The sequence below is a fragment of the Procambarus clarkii genome, chromosome 51 (genome assembly GCF_040958095.1).
Source record: "Procambarus clarkii isolate CNS0578487 chromosome 51, FALCON_Pclarkii_2.0, whole genome shotgun sequence".
NCBI lineage: Eukaryota > Metazoa > Arthropoda > Malacostraca > Decapoda > Cambaridae > Procambarus > Procambarus clarkii.
The window spans coordinates 3,712,830-3,740,052 of record NC_091200.1 but is presented as its reverse complement, the minus strand read 5'-3'; the positions used below and the strand labels follow the sequence as shown (position 1 = coordinate 3,740,052).

Below are 27,223 nucleotides of genomic sequence, written 5' to 3'. Positions count from 1 at the left end.
TTCCCGCCGGCTACCACACTCTTCCCGCCGGCTACCACACTCTTCCCGCTGGCTACCACACTCTTCCCATCTTCACCAACCTTCTTTTCTCCCCACACTTCCCTCTTCCTTCCCCCCTCCCGCCCATCACCGCCCTTTTCCCACCAACCACCACCTTCTTCCCACTGACTACCGTCCTCTCTCACCCCTTCCCCCTCCTTCACAGCACTCATCCCGCGAACTACCGCCCTCTTCCCACCCGACACCGCTATTCCCCATCGACTTATATCCACTTAACGAACACTCTTTACTCGGGCCAGACACCATCACTACGCTCTTTCCACGTGTGTGTGTGTACTCACCTAGTTGTGCTTGCGGGGGTTGTGCTTTGGCTCTTTGGTCCCGCCTCTCAACTGTCAATCAACTGGTGTGCAGATTCCTGAGCCTATTGGGCTCTATCATATCTACATTTAAAACTGTGTATGGAGTCAGCTTCCACCACATCTCTGCCTAATGCATTCCATCTGTTAACTACTCTGACACTGAAAAAGTTCTTTCTAACGTCCCTGTGGCTCATTTGGGTACTCAGTTTCCACCTGTGTCCCCTTGTTCGCGTACCGCCAGTGTTGAATAGTTTATCCTTGTGTACCCTGTCAATTCCCCTGAGGATTTTGTAGGTAGTGATCATGTCTCCCCTCACTCTTCTGTCTTCCAGTGTCGTAAGGTGCATTTCCCGCAGCCTTTCCTTGTAACTCATGCCTCTTAGTTCTGGGACCAGTCTAGTGGCATACCTCTGAACTTTTTCCAGCTTCGTCTTGTGCTTGACAAGGTACGGGCTCCATGCTGGGGCCGCATACTCCAGGATTGGTCTTACATATGTGGTGTACAAGATTCTAAACGATTCCTTACACAGGTTCCTGAAGGCTGTTCTGATGTTAGCCAGCCTCGCATATGCCGCAGACGTAATTCTCTTTATGTGGGCTTCAGGAGACAGGTTTGGTGTGATATCAATTCCTAGATCTTTCTCTCTTTCCGTTTCATTAAGTACTTCATCTCCTATTCTGTATCTTGTGTCTGGCCTCCTGTTTCCACCGCCTAGTTTCATTACTTTGCATTTACTCGGGTTAAACTTTAGCAGCCATTTGTTGGACCATTCATTCAGTCTGTCTAGGTCGTCCTGTAGCCTCCCACTATCATCCTCTGTTTTAATCCTCCTCATAATTTTTGCATCATCAGCAAACCTTGAGAGAAACGATTCTATACCCTCTGGGAGATCATTTACATATATCAGAAAAAGTATTGGTCCAAGGACTGACCCCTGCGGGACTCCACTTGTGACGTCACGCCAATCTGAGACCTCACCCCTCACAGTGACTCGTTGTCTTCTGTTACTTAGGTACTCCCTTACCCAACGAAGTACCTTCCCTTTCACTCCAACCTGCATCTCCAGCTTTTTCTCTATCCTCTTGTGTGGTACTGTATCAAAGGCTTTTTGACAATCCAAAAATATGCAGTCTGCCCACCCCTCTCTCTCTTGCCTGATTTTTGTTGCCTGGTCGTAGAATTCAATTAGCCCTGTGAGGCAGGACTTGCCATCTCTGAACCCATGTTGATGCTGTGTTACAAAGTTCTTTCGCTCCAGATGTTCAACTAGCTTTCTTCGCACAATCTTCTCCATCAGCTTGCATGGTATGCAGGTTAGGGACACTGGCCTTTAGTTCAGTGCCTCCTGCCTATTCCCTTTCTTGTATATTGGAACTACGTTAGCCGCCTTCCAAATTTCTGGCAGTTTCCCTGTTGCCAGTGATTTGTTATACAATATGGAGAGTGGCAGGCACAGTGCTTCTGCTCCTTCCCTTAGTATCCAAGGGGAGATTCCATCTGGGCCTATAGCCTTTGTCACATCCAACTCTAGTAAACACTTCTTGTGTGTGTGTGTGTGTGTGTGTGTGTGTGTGTGTGTGTGTGTGTGTGTGTGTGTGTGTGTGTGTGTGTGTGTGTGTGTGTGTGTGTGTGTGTGTGTGTGTGTGCGTGTGTGTGTGCGTGTGTGTGTGTGTGTGTGTGTGTAGCTGCTATATTACAAGACCAATCAGAGGCGCCACACTCAAGAATGTCATACAGCGACACTAGCTGCCAGCTCTCCCATTCTGATCGTTGCCAAACTCGTGGGAGATCAGACGTTTGTTACTTTAAAGTGAGAGAGTTTAGTTCCTAGTAGAACAGATTGTTCAAGGTGAACAGTGTTACGGTGCCCTCTCCTATTTCTTCCGTTTGCCGGCTTAAAGAGTCATATCAGCTCTCCCTACTGATTCTCTGAGGTTCAGGGAGTCTAATGATATATGTGGCGACCAGACCGGCTGCCAGTTAATGGAAGGAGGTTACATTATAAGTTGTAAATAAGGAGAAATTGTCGCCCTGTTATAAAATGAAACAGTATCCCCTACGGCAGATATGACCTTGTGGAAGGGACACTATGCCGATCGCGGATTGGCCGACGTAGGTCGCGGGCGACAAATCAGGGCCCGCCATGACGTCACCGAGTGCCCCGGGCGGCGCCAACGTCAGAGTTGTACTGACCGTGGAAGCGACAGGACGCGCCTCGGTCTGCTCTCAAAGATTGGAGGCTCTGCAAGCCTTGTTCAGTGGATTGAGCTGGCCTGCGCAGCCTACCACAGTTATTGGAGACCCTGTGCTTCTGGGAAGCAAAAGAGGAACCAAGTTCAGTGAGCAGAGAAGTGCCCAAACTTGGAAAATAGTCGGCGACGACGCTGGGCGGCGCCGCTGGCTGGACGTTGAGGTCTGGAAGGTGGGCGAGCAAGCCAGCTGTGACTGGGGTCACATCCACTGAGAATCTTGGAAGGACGACACCGTGCCTAGGACAAGGAGCGACGCCCTGTGGGAGAGGCGAGTGTGGGGAAAAATAGTGATTAGCTCAGCGCCCATCGATGAACCAGGATTGGGGCAGCTGAATCTCAGGGATTGGAACGGCGACGACGCGAAGGCTTCACGACACCTGAGGACCTGTGGAACGTCCTGGATCGTCGAGGATCGACCCAAGGAAGCGTGGGAACCTCACACCATCGAGGGACAGGCGTCGTGAGCCAGGAGTGTAAGGTAGATCATTTTTCCCTCCCATTACCCCTTGTATGAGTAGGCTAGTTAGGCCACAATATTTACTCGTGTATGTGGCAGCAAGACTTTATTACTTTAATAGTAGAGTAGGCTGCAAGGCAGCTTGTGTCCAGGACTGTCAGAGAGGACAGTGTGTATGGATGGCAGGACAGTGAAGAAGAGGTGCCGACGTGGTGAAGAGGCCCTCCGGTGAGAGTGTGAGGCTCCTGTCTTCCTGCCCAGTAGAAGGAGCGTTGGATGGTCGTGGAAGAAGAGGCTGACGATCTCCAGACTCATTATCCATATTCCATATTCATGTATTACTTGTGATTGTGTGTGTGTGTTCATGTAATTTGCATCAGTAAATCCACACATTTTATTACTGTGTTTGAGTGTGCCTCCATTTGTGATATTTCTCTATGAGCATACATTTCTGGCTACAAATAATATATAATACACCCACTGAACTGCATTGCTGGGATGCAGATACAATAACCCAGCTGGCGACCTTGCTAAGAGGAAGATAGAGAAGACAGGCGGGAAAGGAGTTCCTGCAACCTTTTTTGTCTGGCAGGCAAGACTCAGGGAGGTTATGGTTATAGGTAAGCCTGAGTCTTCCTTCACTCCCCCACGGGTCTAGGCCGGAACTGTTAACAGCAGTTTCCCCGTGTCTGACTGAAGGGCTTCCAGGGTGAATCAGTGGCACCCCTTTTGGTGGAAGCAAAGACCTGCGGAGGTGGGCATTGTTGGTCCTATCTTGTGTGACCAAGGAGACTCCGGTGAATCCAGGGAGTCGGAGGGGCTGAGTATTTGGGCCTTTGAGCCCCTAGCAGCCGAGTGTTAGCAGAGCCCCGGACCGCCCACCCCCACGTGACAACAGGGAGGAGTACGGCCATTGTTATATAAAGAACAGTAAGGAAGAACCACCTTCACTGTGCTTTGGACAAGGAGAATCGAATCTACATAGAATGTAACGATTCTATCTAGATAGAATCTAGATAGACAGGTAACGCTAGAATGCTCTTACGGTCGCGAAGTCAGTTATTTTTGCTTACTCGTGAAAGATAAACTAATTATGTTAATGTGTAAGAAATTTGAAATATATCGTTGTTAGACTAGATTTTATGGCGGCATATATTAATACCTGCCATATTTACATGTTAATATATGTCATATTTACATGTTAATACCTGTCATATTTGCACGTTAATACCTACCATGTTTACAAGTCACAATTAATTTGATACTGAAGTATTTTATAGTAAAATATTAATAGTATAACTATATTTGTTGTGTGAGTTACTCATCTGTGTTGCGTTGAGGAAAAACCCCACAGGCAATTACCATGACTAGACTGCATGATAAGTGCAGCTGAGAGTGACATAGAAATGTGTGGGAAAATTCTAGTGCTCAATAATGAAGTTGACATTATGGGGGATGAAGTAAGCAGCCAACTTAGTTAGTAAACATGGAGTAAGTTATTAAGCAAGGCAGCCAAGAAACCTACAGCTCTAAGGCTCATCTTAAACCATCTCGACAGCAGGGGTTGCAAAACCTTGTGTGAATCACAGGTTTGGTCTCATCTTTAAAATATGTACCACTATCGTGTTCCTCCCCCCATCATCATTTATTTAAATTCTAGGAAAGATAAGGAACGTTGCAGGAAGATTCATCTCTAGTTTTGACGTGGTCTGGTTGAATTGATCTCTGCATCTGACATCTAACACTGAAGAGATGTATGTGTGGCCTTATTGTCATGTATAACACGAATTATCTCAAGGTTCTCCACCTGGGGGCAATTTTGTGGACAACTAGAAGTTGGTAACCACAACACAAGGCGCTCAGTCATCAACATCATCCTGTTGGCTTTGCCATTCTCAAGAACAACAGTCCATCTGTGATCATTCATTTTTAAGCTGTCTCGAATTTGGAACTTGTTTGCTCAACATAAAGATATACATGAAATCATGGTTATCGACCACATGAAGGCTCTGGTACACAGTTGGGTCCAGGTTAACCCTGCACCTAACATGATTTTAACTTAACAGTAAATAAAGTTTATTCCCAACGAAAAAGTAATTATAAGCTCATTAAATAAATGGGTTTTTATGGTCAAGCTCTTAACTTCCATTTTCATTAAAAACATTAGCACCGTTCCTAAAAAAGAAAAAAGGGAGAGAGGGAAATAAAGAGAGAGAGAGAGAGAGAGGTACAGATGGGAGATAAAGGTTAAGATAAAGGATAGTGTGTCCATAACTCCGTCCATTATCGTCTAGGGAAAGGCATGAGGGGGCTAGACAGTAATTTTTGAATTATAATACACTTACTGGATTACATTTTGTGCATCTAAGGGTTCAGACCCTATAGCGACTTCATGAATCTAAGTTGTTATACCCAAAGGAATAATCATTTCACTCAGAGAGATTAAGGTAATCTGGGAAATGAAACTATGTTACTGGTGGAGTAATATATGGGAGGTTAGGAAGGCGGTGTGTGTGTGTGTGTTGACACAACAACACGATCCACTCTGCTCCTGCAGGCTTAACTCACACTACAACACAGGGACAATACTTTCAATACCTGCTGCTCTAAAGGGTAATTTTCTTCCGCGCAATATATTTGTGTTTGAAAATACCTATTATATTATTGACAGCTCGTCGAAGGGTTCTCTGTCTGTCTGTCTCTCTCTCTGTCTCTCTCTCTGTCTCTCTGTCTCTCTCTCTCTCTCCCTCTCTCTCTCTCTCTCTCTCTCTCTCTCTCTCTCTCTCTCTCTCTCTCTCTCTCTCTCTCTCTCTCTCTCTCTCTCTCTCTCTCTCTCTCTCTCTCTCTCTCTCTCTCTCTCTCTCTCTCTCTTTCTCTCTCTCTCTCTCTCTCTCTAGTTGGGCTGGACGATAGAGCGACGGTCTCGCTTCATGCAGGTCGACGTTCAATCCCCGACCGTCCAAGATGTTGGGTACCATTCCTTCCCCCCGTCCCATCCCAAATCTTTATACTGTATCTAGACCCCTTCCAAGTGCTATACAGCCGTAATGGCTTGGCGCCTTCCCTCGATAATTCCCTTCCCCTCCCTTCTCTGTCTTTCTCTCTGTTTCTCTGTCTCTCTCTGTCTCTCTCTGTTTCTCTCTCACTAGCTCGTTGAAGAGTTCAATCCCTCCTGCTGCTAAAACATACATACAATTTACCTTGCTCGTTGAGGGGAACATCATTTTGTCACATGCTTTTCAAAAAGGGGAAGTGGGCGGGTGGGGGGGGGGGGTTAACATCTTCTTAGGTCGTCTAAAGGGGTAAATTTCTTCTTACAAAGTCGTGTAAATGCGTACTTCTCTCACCTGCTCGTCGAACGGGTACATCTTGAGGTCAAACTCGCACTGGAAGGTTATGCTGTACTTCCTCCTTACACTTATGGGGTTCTCCAGGCCCGCGTACACCTCCACTGTGAAGACCAATATCCAGTCAGACAGTCACTGGTGATGTAGTTATACAGTTAGTCAGTTACTGTTGATGCATTTAAGCAATTAGATAATCACTAGTGATATATCCACACAGAGTCAGTCACTGGTAAATTAGCCATATAGACAGGCACTGGTGATGCTTTTAGAAATGCAGGTACGTGTAATATAGTCATTTATGATAGTCATACAGTTTTGCATAATACAGTCATATAGTTATGCATAATAGTCATATAGTTATGCATAATACAGTCATATAGTTATGCATATAGTTATGCGTGATACAGTCATATAGTTAGACAAGAACATGTAACAGTTACACAGATACAAATAATACATCTATCAACAATATTTCACATTTGTCATCCACTTTAACAATACAACAAAATGAACATACATATTTGAAGTATACTGCAAGTCATTTACCTGTTGAGAATTTTATAGTCCTTATTTACACAATTAATTTACATGTATGACAATAACCCCTACTGACATGCTCATATACCATCAGTAATCTGTGTCTTGTAGTGAATAAGGATGGGAAACGAAGAATGTCAAGACGGCGAGAGGCGGGGCTCTTATTTTGCTGACAGACACACTCGGGTCCGTCAAATGTCTTCGAGAAACTGTGATATAAACTTTTGGGGCACGCAACAAGGGGATAACAAGGCAAGAGGGTGGCAGCACCTCTAAGTTCCATGTTGAAAGAGTCACGTGAGAAGAAATGATTGTAAGAGTGTGGTTGAGAGTGTGGTTGAGTGTGTGTGATTGAGAGTGTGGTTGAGAGTGGGTCCTTACACTCCTCGGGGCGCGTGTCGTCGCCTAGGCTGGGTTTGCCCTGCATGTTGACCACCATGGTGGCCTGGTGGTCCGTCTGCGTGATGTGGATGCCCTTGGTGTTGGTGAAGTCCACCACGGGCACCCACACCTGCTTCATCGTCTCGTACGGCAACCTGCCCGAAAGAACAGAAGGAACTCAAAATAACACCACGAGTCGATTCGTGTAACAGCGGGATGGTGTTGAAGATTGACATTGTCATGAAGTATTTAATTTTAATATTCAATACTGTTGGTGTAAGGTGTTTTGAATATTTTATTTTATTTGAAGGTGATTTTTTCAATTTCCAGACGTATTTCTGAAAATGTATTCGTAAATGGGATTTGCATATTACCTGTTGAGGGTATAGTCTTCATTGAGGTTAAGGAATTTGAGTCTTGCCTCTTGCCATGTCATGCTGACGTTGAGATTGACGTGCATGTGCATTGACGGCGTGTCCACGTCGGCACTCTCGATGATGACGTGCAGAGTGACGGGCAAGGGCTCGGACGAGTTGCTGTCGCTGTTGATGACCGGAGGCAAATCGGGGCGGTAGACGGAAGGGAAGAACACCAGCTGACAGCCACTCTCGTCACTCTTGTCCCGACAGTCGAACTTGAGGTCGCAGCGCTGGAAGAGAGGGATGCAGGAGGCGTCGTCACAGGAGAACTGACCTGCACCACAGGGAGTCAACAGGAGGGGGCGAGTCTGACCTACAGCCTGACCACACATGGCCTTCTTCAGGGTCCATTTCTGACGGCCAATAGGAAAGCCACTTACTGCGTCAACCAAACTAGCGACAGTCTGGTTATTGCGCCAGTCCCACCACAGCCACTCACTCTTATCCTCACTCCGGATTATTTGGTAGTCCGAGTAGCCTCTGAACAAAAATTTCCCAGTTTTATCCTGAAGGGCTACAAGGTGTGTGTTTCGTCGATACCTCTCGCAGGCTCCCAAGAGCACCCAGACGGGGCGCCGCGGGACTGCGCACACCGCACACTGTAAGTCGTCACAGCGGGTGTCGGCCAGCTTGAGGGGACCCTCCGCTACGGCACAGTTCTCCAGCTTGCTCCCGTCCGGTTCGTCCAGTGCCCAAGAGGGACGCACCTGTGTCATGTACTTCATGTGAGTCCACACTCCCTCTTCCTTGGCATCTGTGATCCCCACCCAGAAGGGCTTGCACACCTTGCCTCCCTCAGCGTGGTGCTTCTCTACAGCCTTTAACAATGTATTGTACTCCTCTCTAGAGTGAGGCGTCGGAAGAGACCCACCGAGACCTTCACATACTTGGAAGGCAGAAGTGGCAGTGAAGTCGGTGAAGACAAAGTAGTCTGTGCCCGAAGCTTCCTGGCAAAGGTCATCAAAAGACTCTTCAGTCTCCGTCACATCCCCAACAGACGTCCAGGGGCCTCTCCAAGGAACGACGTCTCCCTCCTCTTGCATGAAACACTCTGACAGAGCGGCCACTTCGTCAGCCGTCAGTGTGCGGCTCCATATGTTGACCTAAAAGAAATTAAAACCAGAGTACCTAGGATACTGAATTCTTAACAACTTTGTTTTTCTGCTCTAAGATCAAGTTAAATATTTAACACAAAATTTGTTGGAAGGACCTCCTTCAGGACCTACCTGAGGGAACTGGCTGTTGAAGGACCTACCTGTGAGAGTTGGCCGCTGAAACTGTGATCTGCATTCCAGGCGCCAATCTTAATTTGTGTTCCAGTAATTGGTTCTCCGAGCTGGTAATTGTGAGAGTCTTGCACAGTGCCATCCAGATACGTCACGGTGACCCCGTTGCCGTGAGTGACACACAGGTGGTGCCACGTGAGTGCCCGTAGACGATGCTTCAGGAAGTAATAGCGACGAAACTTAGACAATGTAACCCGTATGTAGTTTAAGTTGACCTCTGGTGGTAGAGAATGGAAGCGCACATGACTGGCCAAAATAGATATATGAAGTTTCTGGAGTTATTTTGTCTATATTTTACCTATAATAGCCCTAATAGACTCACACGATGACTTTTGTAATGCACTTAATAAAGAGCACCGAGCGAATCTGCAATAGAGACGAGTTTTGACGAGGGATGCAGGGACGTGTGCCTGTAACACAGACATACGTACACACACATACGTACACACACATACGTACACACATACGTACACACACATACGTACACCCCCCCCCCACACACACACATACGCAGGAGACCTGAAGTTAATTACTCACACCCAACAATAGGTAAGCACGTACATGCGGTGTTCCCGCTGTTGTGTTCAGCAGCGGGAACACAATCCCCGGACATAAGTGAACACATGTCATCTCTCATATACTAGTAGTAGTAGGCATCTCGAGAGACTATGGAATTGCGCTCTGGTTGTCGGTCTGGAGTGGCCTCACCAGGGCGCAAAGCCAGGGTAGGTTGACACGGAGGAGAAGTTGTCACCCATGCAGCAGGTGCCCCCTCTCCACGGCGCCGAAAGTCTCCAATGGAAAGGCAAACGCCAATACGACTGGTTCCAGCTCCGTCACATAAACTGTCAGAACGAGGTTGAAGGTAACAACGAACTGCCGTAAGGGCTCCGGCTCCGGAGTTGACCTCGAAGTTGGTGAAAAAGAGCATGGGGGACTCCAAACCCGGAGACCGCCGTGGTCGTGACCGGAGAAAGAACCGCCCCAGCAAACGTATGAATATAAAGGTCTCATATCTACACACACACACACACCTGCATTGCATCTCCACACACCTTTAACATGCACGCACGCGTGGCCCTTCAGCCTCACCTCCATACACCTGATACATGAAACTCCAACTTCTATACAACAGCCACGTGTACGTGTTTTCCTCATATATATGACAATGGAACATTAAGGCTTCTCCTTAAGAAACATATACCCAATACCAGATCATCAACTCCTCAAACACAGCAACTACACACACTTAAAGCACAATCATGAAGTCCACTCACAGAAGGCACACTTGAAACATCATTATGAAAATGAACCCAAGAAAACCGCCCTACAGTTGTCGAGGGCAGCGTACGGTTGTCGAGGACAGTGTACGGTTGTCGAGGACAGTGTACAGTTATCGAGGAAAGCGTACCGTTGTCGAGGACAGCGTACAGTTGTCGAGGACAGCGTACGGTTGTCGAGGACAGTGTACGGTTGTCGAGGACAGTGTACAGGTGTCGAGGGCAGCGTACGGTTGTCGAGGACAGCGTACGGTTGTCGAGGACAGCGTACGGTTGTCGAGGACAGTGTACGGTTGTCGAGGGGCAGTGTACGGTTGTCGAGGGGCAGCGTACGATTGTCTAGAGCAGCGTATGGTTGTCGATGGCAGCGTACGGTTGTCGAGGGTAGCGTACGGTTGTCGAGGACAGCATACAGTTGTCGATGGCAGCGTATGGTTGTCGAAGGTAGCGTACGATTGTCGATGGCAGTGTACGGTTGTCGAGGACAGCATACAGTTGTCGAGAGCAGCGTACTGTTGTCGAAGGTAGCGTACGGTAGTCGAGGGTAGCGTACGGTTGTCGAGGGTAGCGTACGGTTGTCGAAAGTAGCGTACGGTTGTCGAGGGTAGCGTACGGTTGTCGAACGTAGCGTACGGTTGACGAGGGTAGCGTACGGTTGTCGAAAGTAACGTACGGTTGTCGAGGGTAGCGTACGGTTGTCGAGGGTAGCGTACTGTTGTCGAAGGTAGCATACGGTTGTCGAGGGTAGCGTACGGTTGTCGAAGGTAGCGTACGGTTGTCGAGGGTAGCGTACGGTTGTCGAAGGTAGCATATGGTTGTCGAGTGTAGCGTACGGTTGTCGAGGGTAGCGTACGGTTGTCGAAGGTAGCATATGGTTGTCGAGGGTAGCGTACGGTTGTCGAAGGTAGCGTACGGTTGTCAAGGGTAGCGTATGGTTGTCGAGGGTAGCGTACGGTTATCGAAGGTAGCGTACGGTTGTCAAGGGTAGCGTATGGTTGTCGAGGGCAGCATATAGTTGTCGAGGGCAGTGAATAGTTGTTGAAGACAACGTACAGTTTTCCAGGACAAGATACAACTGCCAAAGGCTGCTCACAGATGTCGAAGACAACGTACAGTTATTCAGAACATAGTGTAATTGTCGAGGACAGCGTAGAGTTGTTGGTGACAGTTTACAGCTGTCAAAGGCAGTGGTCGAGGACAGCATACAGCTGTCGAGGACAGTATACAGTTGTGGAGGAGAGTATACAGTTGTCGGGGACAATGTACAATTGTCAAGGGCAGGACAGTTATCGAGGGCAGGACAGTTGTCGAGGGCAGGACAGTTGTCGAGGACAGCGAACACTCCCGTCACTCACCTGCCTGTATGGTGTGTATCAGCTGACCAGTGGAGTTGTCGGAGACCTGGAGGAATCCGGACACTTCCCACAGGAAGTAGAATCTGAGCCTCACGCAGAAGGAGAGAGAGTCGAGGGGCGCGAAGGATAACTTGTCCCTGTACCGCAGGTGGCTGTCTGACTGCTCCCCGCTAGCTTGGAACTCGAACACTTGCACCGAACACCAGCAGCAACCTGGCATGGCAGAGGAGGAAACAGTTAACTGTACCGCGTGAAACTCTGAAGATTTCCCGCTGGCTTCGAACTCGAACACTTGCACCGAACACCAGCAGCAACCTGGGATAGCAGAGGAGGAAACAGTTAACTGTACCGCGTGAAACTCTGAAGATTTCCCGCTGGCTTCGAACTCGAAAACTTGCACCGAACACCAGCAGCAACCTGGGATAGCAGAGGAGGAAACAGTTAACTGTACCGCGTGAAACTCTGAAGATTTCCCGCTGGCTTCGAACTCGAAAACTTGCACCGAACACCAGCAGCAACCTGGGACGTAAGAGGAGGACACGATTAAAGAGCGATGTGTCAGACTGTATGTCTGTGGCGGGGTGTCCTGCACACCGTCAAACCTCAGGTATGCTGTCCAAAAAAGTTTTCAATATAATAATTACAGGCCAGTTTTCCTGACAGATCAGATTGCCAGCATTTTTTATGTATCTTTTGCCTTAATAACTTTACCTTAACGAGTATAAAATTGTTTTAGGAGTGAGATAGTCAATGAGAATATTTAGAAGTAACGAAATATAATGCTGTAATAAAATGCTTCGAAAGAGAAAGTGGGTTAAAGAAAATCTCAAAACACAGAGCTAAGGCTAATGATAGAGCTTTGTACGCCTAGATAAACAAATGGAGTGAACGTCAAAGCCAACAAAGCTAGTACATCCTGGGGGCGTGCCGGCCTGATTAATAGTGTTTGGGAAGTATTGAACCTCGTTATAGCTTCATACAACACACGCCTTAGTTGTATGAAGCTATTCATACAACACCGTCCTATCGCCGCCTGCCTTGTCAAACAGCCAGTCAGACGCTCTCCGCTGTCTTGGAGAACGATGCTTGTGACCTTTCCAGAAGAAGCTTTCTCCTTGAAATACCTGAGAGGCGTGGAGCGTGTGCTGTCTGGTAACTTTCTGCTGTTTGGAGACTATTTGGTCAAACTCATTAATGTTCCCGTCCGCCAAGTTATGCGCATCTGCTTGAATCATTATTTTTGAGTGCGGGGAGAGTGGGTAATGTGGAATACTGGTGAGGGCAAGGATGGACACTCTGGGTAACAGGAAGAGGGGACGCTGAGGGAAGTGGAAGGGGAGGCACTAGGGAAACAGAAGGGTGGACGCTGGGTAAAGGAACATAAGGTAAGGTGATGGAGTGGGTTGGGAGGACGCAGGATAAAGGATGTAGGGGGGCGGGACACTTAGAATCAACCTCTGCACCATTGGCATAGTAACCACCCAGCAAGCACACTTCAGACGTACAGAGCATTCAAGGCTACGACAATCTCTCAGACCAGAGAGCGAGCAGGAGAACCCTCAGGAGTGGCCGGGCTCCATAGCCAGCACAGTTCACGATCTACGATAACCGTAGCTCCACCATTGTGAGGATTCATTGCTCAATAACCCGACGATCGCAAACAAACGACGAAACCAAATTTTCAATAAACAAAGAGAGAGCTGAGGGACATTGACACTTGCACCATAGTGTGAGAGTTCTTCAGTGAGAGCAGAGCATGAAGGCTAGAGCCACAGTGGTCTAGCAAGATATGACGTTTCTTCCTGTCTCTATTGCTCTACAGAATAATCTCTAGATTACTCTATTGCTCTATATCCCTGTGCCTTTACTGGTGTACATGAAGGTGTGTCAACTTAAGAATGTGTATTCCATGGCATGTTTTATATTACATATTGATGAGCATTACGTGAGGTATATCTTCTTCCTCCCCTCTCTCATCTTTTTCTTCCCTCCTCTGCCTTCCCCTCTTCTTTAGTATAACTAATCTATGTCTATAAGACAAGATCTATTTGCATGTTTCCCTGTCCAAGATTGGACGCCAGTCACTTAGGACAAGCCTTACCCAACTTTGCAGGGGTGAATGGTCAGGGGTATGGGACCGACATAGGCTGATTGGTCCTCTTGATCTTATTAAAAAGGGGTCGGCAGTGCCCTCTTTACGTATAGGTACACTGAGCAGTTGTTTAGGGTCCCCCCACGAGTCTAGGCCCCCCCCACGAGTCTAGGCCCCCCCCACGAGTCTAGGCCCCCCCCACGAGTCTAGGCCCCCCCACGAGTCTAGGGGGCCCCGTGGTGCATGTTGTTCATGAGAGATTTTTTGGCAGACTAATTACTCGCCCTCCCGCTGGAAAGGCCTGGGATTCAAATCTCTTTTCAAGTTATGTTTTATCATGTAAATAATTTGAGCTTAATTATCTGACGGTAATCCAGCACGGACAGGCGGGGTCCATTATCCAGGTAGGGGGGTGGCCACAGTGCTGATCATCCAGGTAGGGGGGCCACAGTGCTCATCATCCGGGTAGGGGGGCCACAGTGCTGATCATCCAGGTAGATGGCCACAGGGCCCATCATCCGGGCAAGGAGCTCCAGTGCATTACTTTGGCCAACAATACTGGCAAGACGGCCCCTGGGGGTCGCGCCAAATAGTGACCCAATCCTCCACATAATAGGTGAAAGATGTCTGGCGTATAGAAGAGAAAAGAGAGAGAGAGAGAGAGACAGAGAGACAGAGAGAGAGAGAGAGAGAGAGAGAGAGAGAGAGAGAGAGAGAGAGAGAGAGAGAGAGAGAGAGAGAGAGAGAGAGAGAGAGAGAGAGAGAGAGAGAGAGAGAGAGAGAGAGACAGAGAGACAGAGAGAGACAGAGAGAGACAGAGAGAGACAGAGAGACAGAGAGAGAGAGAGAGAGAGACAGAGAGAGACAGAGAGAGACCTGGGTGCAGCCAGGTATACCCCCCTCCTGGTAACACTGGGGGAAGGGGTGAAGTGGTGGACCATGCATGGGGGAGCAGGAGGAGGAGGGGGGTCGAACGTGGCGCCCCCTGCGGATAACGGAGAGCCTCACTCATTTTCCGTTGCTGTTTATTTCCTGGTAATAACTCTACGTCTTTCCTAACCCCTTGCAAGAGCGGGGTGCTGTTATCGGTTCCATCTGTCTGTTAATGGGTGTGCGTCTGCCTGTGTGTGTGTGTTGTGAGTCTTCCTTGAGGGCGTGGGTAGGCTGAGACCGCCTGAGTCTACGAGGTCTCTCTCCCTGGATGTTCGAGTCCTTTATACAAAACAACGAAGTATTAAGGGAGAGGAAGGGTTAGGTTTGCATTCCGCGTGCTTACAAGAGTGTGTGCAAGAGTGCGTATAATGTACTTGGCAGAGTGCGTGTGGAGTGCTTGCGTATTCCTTGTGAGCGTGAATGAGAATTGCTTGCCAGAGTGCGGAACGGTTGTGAGAGTGTGTGAGAGAGTGCATAGGGTCTCAGCGAGGAGTAAGCGTGAAGTGCTTGTGTAAATGAGTGCGAAGAGCGGGTAAAGCTGTGTGAGAGTGCGTGTGGAGTGTTTGCAAGAATGCGTGTGGAGTGCTTGCAAGAATGCGCGTGGAGTGATTGCAAGGATGCGTGTTTAGTGCTTGCAAGAACGCGTGTGGAGTGCTTGCAAGAACGCGTGTGGAGTGCTTGCAAGAACGCGTGTGGAGTGCTTGCAAGAATGCATGTGGAGTGATTGCACAAGTGCGTGTTGAGTGTCCACCAGAGTGCATGTTATGGTGTCCAGAATGCCTGTGGGGGAGAAAGAGTGCGTGTAGAGTGCTTGCGTGACTACCAGATCTTGACCAATATTCAGGTTAATTGAGGTACTCTTGTGACCTTGTGCTCACAACGATAAGCAGATAAATTACTTTTTTGATGAAATTTATTGCCAAATTTGTGTTTTGAAACCTCCATGACTGACACAGGAAGGACATGACTGACACAGGAAGGGGCATGACTGACACAGGAAAGGACATGACTGACACATGAAGGGCAAGCCTGACACATGAAGGGCATGACTGACACATGAAGGGCGTGACTGACACAGGAAAGGCATGACTGACACATGAAAGACATGATTGATGCAGGTACAAAAATGGATGGTAAACAGAAAAGTTTGCTTTGTACCGGCCGAATATTGGACTTTTTACCCCCCAGCTTTTTCGACTGAGGCCGCCAGAGCGATGAATTATGTGACCAAGGTATCACACGCCAGCCAGCTGACACCACTTTTTACTCATCCAGATGGGTTGAGTAATTGGATGGGTGAAACGAATCGGCAGGTTATTAGGAGGGTCACGTGAGTACGTGGTATCTGGCGAACCCTGTCACTCACACACTCATAGGTGAGTACACACGCATACACTGCTCCAGGGGAACCCACGCTCCCAGGAACACCCACGCCGCCAGGAGGTCCGACGCCCCCAGGAGCACGACGCCCCCAGGAGGTCCGACGCCCCCATGAGCACCTACGCCTCCAGGAGCACCCACGCCCCCAGGAGCACCCACGCCTCCTGGAGCACGACGCCCTCAGGAGGTCCGATGACCCCAGGAGCACAACGCCAATTAAGTATACAGACTAGGAATTTAATCTTTTGAATAAGCACAAAATGAATTAGAAACCCCTCAGATATTGAACAAATCTTCTTTCTGAAGTGAATGACGAAGTGACCTACAAGGAGAGGCTAAGGGAACTAGTTCTTGCTACATAGCAAGAAAGCAGCAGATGGAACAGGATGTTGTCCTACAAGATTCTAAGAGAGTGTGAGTGAGTTGACAAAGATGAAATGTTCAGTATTACAAAATAGCAGAATGAGGAAAACACATGAAAGAACTTTTTTAGTGTCAGAGTGGTTGACAAATGGAATGCATTAGGGGGTGATGTGGTGGAGGCTGACTCCATACACAGTTTCAAGTGTAGATATGACAGAGCCCGATAGGCTCAGGAATCTGTACACCTGTTGATTGACGGTTGAGAGGCGGGACCAAAGAGCCAGAGCTCAACCCCCGCAAACACAACTAGGTGAGTACAACTAGGTGAGTACATGGAAACATGAAAGGTAAAGCGACCACAGACCCGATGGGAAGAACTACGTTAGAGCTGTAAATCATTCAAGTCGGGTTAATAAAACAGGTAGTTAATCTAACCCAATGTGCAGCGTTAAGAACATAATCAGAAAACACAATACAAGTTACTTCATTAAACAGTTGATAACTTTAGAAAGAGGGCCTTAGAAGCTGCTTGACGACACCTCAAGCGCATTTAGGCGAGCACAGACATATAGAAGCTAATTCCACATACAGTATAAAATAATATATAAGATAGGGTATATGTAGCCCAGAAGTTATTGCAATAGACGACCGACGGCTGGAAAGCTGGGGTCCAGGAGCTGAGCTTGATCCTTCTGACCTAACTGGGCTTATCGAGGCACGCAGGCAAGGTGCTGGATCAAGGTGCAAGTGGCTGATATATCAACCACTGTCTGTAATTAGAGGCAGAGCCCTGCGTGGTGTGACTGTGATACCCATCTCGGGGTGGGACGCCGCGCGGTAAAGCAAGAATCCGGGACATAACGTTATTCGTTGTCTGCACGCTGCCCCCCCCCCCTCCTGAAGGTCAGAAGTGCTTGTTGAGTCAAGAGCTTCGTGTAGCATATTGACCTGGTCTGTGTGTCTCGTGGTCCATGGTCAGAAGTGCTTGTTGAGTCAAGAGCTTCGTGTAGCATATTGACCTGGTCTGTGTGTCTCGTGGTCCATGGTCAGAAGTGCTTGTTGAGTCAAGAGCTTCGTGTAGCATATTGACCTGGTCTGTGTGTCTCGTGGTCCATGGTCAGAAGTGCTTGTTGAGTCAAGAGCTTCGTGTAGCATATTGACCTGGTCTGTGTGTCTCGTGGTCCATAGCCACCAAGAGCACCCCAACCCAAGTCTATGAGAGGAAATGAGTGTTGTCATTTCGGTCCGTCCTGGACCAAAATGTTCAGGAGATTTAATTGAGTTACTACCCTCACTACCTTCCCCCCCCCCTCCCCGACCTTTATGCTTTATCCTTTTCTCACCTCCTCACTTTCCTCCCACTCTTCACTTTCCTCCCACTCCTCACTTTCCTCCCACCCCTCACTTCCTCCCACCCCTCACTTTCCTCCCACACCTCACTTTCCTCCCACTCTTCACTTTCCTCCCACCCCTCACTTCCTCCCACCCCTCACTTTCCTCCCACACCTCACTTTCCTCCCACTCCTCACTTTCCTCCCACCCCTCACTTTCCTCCCACTCCTCACTTTCCTCCCACTCCTCACTTTCCTCCCACCCCTCACTTTCCTCCCACCCCTCACTTCCTCCCACCCCTCACTTTCCTCCCACCCCTCACTTCCTCCCACCCTCACTTTCCTCCCACCCTCACTTTCCTCCCACTCCTCACTTTCCTCCCACACCTCACTTTCCTCCCACCCCTCACTTTCCTCCCAGCCCTCACTTTCCTCCCAGCCCTCACTTCCCTCCCAACACTGTAAAGTCCTTAACCACCTAACTGATAATGATATACTTACTGCAGGTGAAATATCTACCAATTTACTCAGCTCAGTCTTATCACAGAAGTTCAGTTCTAAATTATTCAACTCAGGTTCTTTATTTAATACTAATTAGTCATCAAGCCAATGCTCACCACCAAGCCCTCATAACTTATATTATCTAGTGGCTTCCTAAGCCAAAAAATACTGCTGAGAATTACCCGTGAGTCTAGTTTGATTAGTTTTCATCTCCCAGCATTTTATGTCACTTTAATTATGCGTTTTGTTGGATCCTCTTATTAACATTTTAATTATTCGTGACAAACATGTGATCACAAACCTGAATTACATAAACGTATATTTTGTTTTTAGAATGACGGTGTCAAATAATAATAATAATAATAATAATAATAATAATAATAATAATAATAATAATAATAATAATAATAATAATAATAATAATAATAATAATAATAATAATAATACTCAGGGGTCAGATTCACGAAAGTACTTACGCAAGCACTTACGAACGTGTACATCTTTCCTCAATCTTTGACGGCTTTGGTTACATTTATTAAACAGTTTACAAGCATGAAAACTTCCCATTCAACTGTTATTATTGTTATAAACAGCCTCCTGGTGCTTCGGAGCTCATTAACTGTTTAATAATTGGAAACAAAGCCGCCAAAGATTGAGAAAAGATGGACAGGTTCGTAAGTGTTTGCGTAAGTGCTTTCGTGAATCTGGCTCCAGTTCTCTACCCAGTTAATACCCCGACCTCTACCCAGTTAATATCACTTTTAATATCATTATTAGAATAATTGGTATTATTATTAGCTATCGGGGAAATAAATTTATTTTAGTAAATGAAATAAATGCAGAAATTGTGGCAAGTGTTTTAGATAACAGTAGAGGACCAGCAGCGCCACCAGAGTAGTCCACCAAGCCTCTATACTTCAACTCTCAGGAATTCAATCCCAGATAACAACATTTGGAGCCTGGCGCTTGAGTTACAGTCTCGAGCACGCTACCCCAGGCTTGGTTCGATCACTCGAATGCCATCAACCTCCCGTCTCCAATAATACATTGTATTTTGACCTCAAACCCACGAACCTCAAAATATAATGCGTTATAAATTATGACTGTTCGCAGAATTGACGGGCTGTTACGTTTTTAATTGGTGGGCCGTCGGTTAGGTTAGATTCGGCGAGTTTAGTACATCGTTTTTGTGACGTTATGACAGCTCAAGAGGACTGGCTGGGCAAGCTTTCCTAAGTGGACCAGTTGAGCGGATACAAGTTATATCGTCAAGAAAAAACGGTTCGCCAACGTATTTTAAAACCTACCCAACATACCCTAACCCAACCTCGCCTAACACAGCCTAACCTAGCCTAACCTAACCTAGCCTAACCTAGCCTAACCTAACCTAACCTAACCTAACCTAACCTAACCTAACCTAACCTAACCTAACCTAACCTAACCTAAGCTAACCTAACCTAACCTAGCCTAACCTAACCTAAGCTAGCCTAGCTTAACCTAAGCTAATGCACCATGACCCGGGGGCTGGAGAACCAATGCCACGGGTGCCGAACAAATACGCTTCACTATTCTGTTGTCATACATAAACAGTTATTGGTCCCCCAAATAAAGTTTTTAGGAATGCTTTCAAACTTTTTTTCCTCCCTTCCAAAGTTTTGTAAAACCTTGACGCACATGACTAAAGCTTTTACCCCTCCTACAGTTCTGAAACGTCTTTCCCTTGAACACTTTTCTTCACACTCCCGCTCCATTCCCGTCTTCACCGATGGGTCTGCAGACGGTGTAGGCGCTGCTGTAGACGCTGTTGTTTTTCCTGACCACACCTATATGTGTCGCCTGCCTCCGGAGACTAGCATCTTCACGGCAGAACTTTATGCGATTTTCTATGCTCTTCGTCAACTGCTTTATTGCTGTCAATCCTCCTTTGTTGTTGTAGTTGACTCTCGCAGTGCCCTCATGGCTCTGGAGTCCTTTAAGCCAATCCATCCGTGCAGTAGTAGAGATTCAACAATGGCTTGTTTCTTATCTCCAGTAGATTTAAGACAGTGAAGTTTTGCTGGGTTCCCAGCCATATTGGTGTAGCTCTATATGCACGTAAGGAGGCTATCCGCACTTGTCCCCATCTCCCGTAAAGGTATTCCTTATTCCGACCTCTACCCAGTTATTCATTCCTCCATCCTTGCCCGTTGGCAGGGTCGTTGGTCTTCTGTTACTGGTAACAAACTGCGTGCTCTTAAGAGTAGTGTGTCCATGTGGCCTTCCTCCTACTACCGTAACCGGCGGTGGGAAACAGCTCTGGCGAGGTTACATATTGGCCATACACGTTTAACTCACGCGCACTTAATGGAGCGCTGCCCTGCTCCCTATTGTTACTCTTACGGTCGCGCATATCCTTGTTGAATGTCCTGACTTCCAGGACGTGTGTGTGTCTTGCTTCCCGACTGTCCTTCGCGGGCACTTGTCCCTCGATAGAATTCTTGGTGAATCGGATACTTTGATATCGTTCGCCATATGCGCTTTTGTTCTCGTATTGGCATCCTTAGTGATATTTAGCGCCATTTGAATATCCCGCATATTTGATGGTGCTTCATAGCATCCCCGGCTTGGTGCCTTCTCACTTACTTCCTCCATTGAAACTCAAGGAAACTTTTTAGAAAATTATGACCAATTAATCACACACTCTCAAATAGGTTCCCCATCCCTGCGGCTAACTGAACAATATATCCAGTTTTGACTCAAAAAATATATTTGTTGAGAGCTTTTGTGCCTGATTTGACTGTACCCCGGCCGAGTACCGGCGGATACAGTCTGTGATAGTGAAGGTGACTGTTTTCAGGATCAGCTGATACTTGAGTGAATACTCTGTCTTGCGTATTGTTACCGGTTGAGAGCGTTCAGTCTTGTATGTTGCACCATGTGGAGGGCTTCAGTCTTGTATGTTGCAGCATGTGGAGGGCTTCAGTCTTGTATGTTGCAGCATGTGGAGGGCTTCAGTCTTGCATGTTGCAGCATGTGGAGGGCTTCAGTCTTGTATGTTGCAGCATGTGGAGGGCTTCAGTCTTGCATGTTGCAGCATGTGGAGGGCTTCAGTCTTGTATGTTGCAGCATGTGGAGAGCTTCAGTCTTGTATGTTGCAGCATGTGGAGGGCTTCAGTCTTGTATGTTGCAGCATGTGGAGGGCTTCAGTCTTGCATGTTGCAGCATGTGGAGGGTTTCAGTCTTGCATGTTGCAGCATGTGGAGGGCTTCAGTCTTGCATGTTGCAGCATGTGGAGAGCTTCAGTCTTGTATGTTGCAGCATGTGGAGGGCTTCAGTCTTGCATGTTGCAGCATGTGGAGGGTTTCAGTCTTGCATGTTGCAGCATGTGGAGAGCTTCAGTCTTGCATGTGGAGGGCTTCAGTCTTTCATGTTGCAGCATGTGGAGAACTTCAGTCTTGCATGTTGCAACATCGAGAGAGCTTCAGTGTTGCACGATGCAGTGACCATACTCGCACGATGAAACAGGCTGTACAATTTCGTAACTTATTTTAAAGTTCAATTGTTGTCAAAGTTATGATTGTTTTCTGTTTAATTAATAGTAAAGATTTAAAGTTTCAATTATGAAATGCCCGAGCTATATTTGATCCTTCCAGTGTTACCAAACTATTGTTTGACCGATAATAATTGTTGTTGTAATTGTCTATTAAAGTATTCACTCCCATGTACAAAGGGTTAAAAATACAGAAATATATACGTGGAAATATTTTCAAGGTAAATCTAGGGAACTTTCCATGCAGAAAGTCAGTGTTAGTATTGACGTACTTCAGGTGGACCAAGGTCGGTCTGGAAAACGCGATCGCGTGTTCGAACGCATCAACTCGCGTAGACGCCACGCACCTGCATAAGCGCACATGCACATACATGTAGTGTACATACACTACATGTATGTGTGTATGTACACTACATACACAAGGTTCCTTGACGTCGCTCACGTTAATTCCTTGTTCTTCGTTTTGGGTTCCGGACTGATTTTACTTTTTTTAAATATCCCTGCGACATAGGCGGTAATATATACTTATCCCGTCTTGCTGCCTTCTTTTAATAGTTACTTATTGACGTGACAAAAAAAAGCCTAACCGAAACAGTGTTTACAGGGAAGCTAATTGAGGCATCTCAGCAAATCCCTAAAAATTATGAGTGTGCATAAATCGTCCGCTAAGTCCCTGCACCTTTTGGTATTCCAGGCAATGAAGAGAACTTAAAAAGGTCCTTAAAAGAGCATAATCAGAGGTGCCTGACAGAGTAGATGGAATCTGCTCTCATACAACGAATTCAAATGCATTAAGCCCACAGTTTTCGAGTGGTCATCCACCTCTTCCACTCCCGATAAAACAGTACCACGTCACTCTGTAGTGTACGTACTCCGTCTGTAAGTGTTCTCTCACTACTTTTGAATATGTGTTGAAATACACACAAAAGCTCTCAAGTATTTCATATTTTATTTTTCTTCGTAGTCATCCGTTTTCATATACAAATAAATAAATATATACAGTATATATATATATATATATATATATATATATATATATATATATATATATATATATATATATATATATATATATATATATATATATATATGTCGTACCTAATAGCCAGAACGCACTTCTCAGCCTACTATTCAAGGCCCGATTTGCCTAATAAGCCAAGTTTTCATGAATTAATGTTTTTTCGTCTACCTAACCTACCTAACCTAACCTAACCTAGCTTTTTTTGGCTACCTAACCTAACCTTACCTATAAATATAGGTTAGGTTAGGTTAGGTAGGGTTGGTTAGGTTCGGTCATATATCTACGTTAATTTTAACTCCAATAAAAAAAATTGACCTCATACATAGAGAAAAGGGTTGCTTTATCATTTCATAAGAAAAAAATTATAGTAAATATATTAATTCAGGAAAACTTGGCTTATTAGGCAAATCGGGCCTTGAATAGTAGGCTGAGAAGTGAGTTCTGGCTACTAGGTACGACATATATATATATATATATATATATATATATATACAACTTTAGAACACTTTCCCACCAGGAGACTCGAACCCTAGCCAGCACAGAAGCCTTCCAGCAACTGGCATAACAGGTACGCCTTAACCCACTCCACCACCCGCTCAGACTCTTAAAAGAGATGGTAATTTCGGAGTATTTAAATACACCAAAGATCATCACCTCCCAAGAGCACCAGAGCAAGTGAGGGGTCATTTAGACGTTAATTTCATCAAGTCCCTGTTAATATGGGAAGACACAGTGTCTATGCTTAAGGCACAACTCTTCTAAACACGAGAGTGAAGTATACAACTTTAGAACACTTTCCCACCAGGAGACTCGAACCCTAGCCAGCACAGAAGCCTTCCAGCAACTGGCATAACAGGTACGCCTTAACCCACTCCACCACCCGCTCAGACTCTTAAAAGAGATGGTAATTTCGGAGTATTTAAATACACCAAAGATCATCACCTCCCAAGAGCACCAGAGCAAGTGAGGGGTCATTTAGACGTTAATTTCATCAAGTCCCTGTTAATATGGGAAGACACAGTGTCTATGCTTAAGGCACAACTCTTCTAAACACGAGAGTGAAGTATACAACTTTAGAACACTTTCCCACTTTCCCATATATATATATATATATATATATATATATATATATATATATATATATATATATATATATATATATATATATATATATATATATATATATATATATGTTGTTAAATATGACCGAAAATGGGTAAGATTAATAATTCTAATACGAATTTTCTCAATATTTCTTATGTTTCTTTTCACTGTCGATGGTAATTGAAAAATCAATTCTCCAAAATTCATATTTATTTCTAGTCTGACGCGACGCCTGAACGCGTTTCGTAATAACTTATTACATTTTCAAAGTCTTTAGTTTACACACTCAACTGTAACCTGTAAATAGGTTACAGTGTAACCTGTTTACAGTGTACAGTGTAAAGGCTGAGACGTCGTCTACGCCTTTAAATGCCCACTTGGGGACTGTAAGCCCCAATGAACTCAGTATATAGGCAATACAACAACGTCTCTTTGCAGGCGACTAACAATGCATAAGCAACAGGGCTCCATCAAGGAACATATAATCTCTTCTCACAACCAGAATATCACCAGAGAAATCCTAACAAACAACACAGAAATCATCGATAGGTATAGCGATAGCAGGCGGCTCGACATCAACGAGGCACTACACATCAAAAAGTCAACACCAGCAATCAACAGCCAATCAATGCACAACTATATTCTACGCGCTTCAATGTATCGTATGGGCCAATAGGCCCTTTGCAGTTACTTCCATTCTCATGTATCCACCTCACCCAAACCAATAAAAAGCGAGGGTTATGTTAAATATATATATATATATATATATATATATATATATATATATATATATATATATATATATATATATATATATATATATATATATATATATATATATATTATTCAAAGGACGGGGAGAGGTAGTTCAATCTATTTTAAGAGTGTGAGGCGCAAGTACTGTTGGTGCCAGACACAGGTGAACACAGATACCAGTGCCATCTACCTCACCAGGCGTGTGGCCACGTGTATGTATATACGTGTATGTATATACGTGTATCTATATACGTGTATGTGTATGCCTGCAGGGTCGAGCTGTTAGTTCGAGACCCCGCCTTTCTAACTCAAAGTTTACTGACGCCCAACCTATTTTACTTCTATCATATGTATTATCTCACACACACACATCCCTAGCATGCAGTTTGGTAGCAGCTATCGAACTCCTAGGCATCTATTTACTGCTAGGTAAACAGACGCATCAGATGAATGGTAACTACCTCTTTGTTTCTGCCTTGGCTTGGAATCGAATCTAGGTCCTTTATATCATGATTCTGGAGCAGCCCTGTCCGCTCGGACCGTGTGTGGGTGTGTGTGGGTGTGCACCTAGTTGTGCTTGCGGGGCTTGAGCTCTGCTCTTTCGGCCCGCCTCTCAACTGTCAATCAACTGCTACTAACTACTAACTAACTATTTTTTTTCCTCCACACACACACACACACACACACACACACACACACACACACACACACACACACACACACACACACACACACACACACACACACACACACACATGTAATGACCCACATTGTAATATCTCGCCTTGTATCTATCTCGACCGCGCACTCCGCTACTACCACTGAGCTAACCGTGCAATCTCCGCTCTTTCTATGGTAATAACAGATGCTATCGATCATGTAAGATGTTAACACTCGGGCCGTCATACGAAGACGTAAACCAGTACACAGAGGAAGGAGAGAGAGAGAGGGAGTGAGAGCGAGAGAGAGAGGAAGAGTGAGGCAAAGCGAGAACGAGAGCAAGGGGGGGGAGAACGAGAGCGAGTGAGGGCGAGGGAGAGTGAGACACTAGTGAGGGAGAGTGAGACAGAAAGATAGAGATAATCGTAGTCACAACCTATCGTATGAGTTACCGAGTGACGCTGCCACCACCCTGAGTTACCGGACAAGGGACCGGAGTGAGAGTCGTAGGTCTTGCAGGTGGAATAACCTACCAGGACAGGTGTAGGGGACAACTGAACGGTACAAGGATCCTGGCCTGACACTCGAATAATCCTGACCACTTGGGAACTATAGTGTACACCAGAATAAGGCGGGACACACCCAATACTAACACCTCAACACGGAAGACGAACGGGGGGAGGAGTACTGGATAATTAAGAACACTAGGTCACTGGGGCATAGGGGACGGTAGGCCCAATATCACTAAGACAAGGTAACATTAATACACATTTTATAACACTTAATATGCGAGTTTATTTGAAATAATTAAATAAGACACTCCCTAACTATATTCCCTACTAGAGGCCAAGGGTACTGAATGAGGTGCTTTAGTACAAGAGAGCCGTACTTACTCGTATGTTGTTCCACAGTTTCCCTAGAGATGATGTTCCTTCCCCGAGTCCACACACACACCTCCTACTGGGCTGCGCCCACTCTACTGTCTCTGTAGCATGATCTGCTCCCCAGCTGAACTTGAGGGTTTTGCATTTGATGTTTAGGGCTTAATCCCTGAAGATTATCATGACGGCATCAACTCTGACCTCTTTGTGATTCGATGACCGTTGACCTGACTCTATGGCTAACTTGTACAGAGGTGTAACTTTTACATTGTCTGCCGCCGCCTGTCTGGCGCCTGTGGGTTGTTCATCCTCCACTTGGCTTGTTCATGCTGTTATGGTGTTCCTGTACCACTATGTACTGCTCTCTTGTTACACACACACACACACACACACACACACACACACACACACACACACACACACACACACACACACACACACCCAGGAAGCAGCCCGTAGCAGCTGTCTAACTCCCAGGTACCTATTTACTGCTAGGTAACAGGTGCATCAGGGTTAAGGAAACTGCCCATCTGTCTTCGCTGGGTGCGGGGATCAAACCCCGGTCCCTAGGTCCACGAGTCTAGAGCACTGTCCACTCGGGCACCCAACCCCCATGTGTGTGTGTGTGTGTGTGTACTCACCTATTTGTGCTTGCGGGGATTGAGCTTTGTCTCTTTGGTCCCGCCTCTCAACTGTCAATCAACTGGTGTACAGATTCCTGAGCCTACTGGGCTCTATCATATCTACATTTGAAACTGTGTATGGAGTCAGCCTCCACCACATCACTTCCTAGTGTATTCTATTTACTAACTACTCTGACACTGAAAAAATTCTTTCTAATGTCTCTGTGGCTCATTTGGGTACTCAGTTTTCATCCGTGTCCTCTTGTTCGTGTTCCACCCGTGCTGAAGAGTTTGTCTTTGTCCACCCTGTCAATTCCCCTGGGAATTTTGAAGGTGGTTATCATGTCTCCCCTTACTCTTCTGTTTTCCAGG

The 27,223-nt window shown here is 46.2% G+C and overlaps 1 protein-coding gene across 4 annotated transcripts in view; it reads right to left on the bottom strand.

The window, feature by feature from the left end:
• Positions 1 to 27,223, bottom strand: part of LOC123774585 (uncharacterized) — a 92,847-nt gene that overhangs the window by 22,189 nt on the left and 43,435 nt on the right. For 3 of the 4 annotated variants that reach the window (XM_045768972.2, XM_045768971.2, XM_045768973.2), the window contains exons 3-7: positions 11,678 to 11,890; positions 9,012 to 9,259; positions 7,712 to 8,859; positions 7,338 to 7,492; positions 6,411 to 6,523 (exon numbers count right to left, since the gene is read on the bottom strand). In XM_045768972.2, the coding sequence (XP_045624928.1) occupies positions 6,411 to 6,523; positions 7,338 to 7,492; positions 7,712 to 8,859; positions 9,012 to 9,259; positions 11,678 to 11,890 (1,877 nt within the window). The remainder of the gene's footprint in view (positions 1 to 6,410; positions 6,524 to 7,337; positions 7,493 to 7,711; positions 8,860 to 9,011; positions 9,260 to 11,677; positions 11,891 to 27,223) is intronic. The other variant, XM_045768974.2, reaches the window with a different exon arrangement.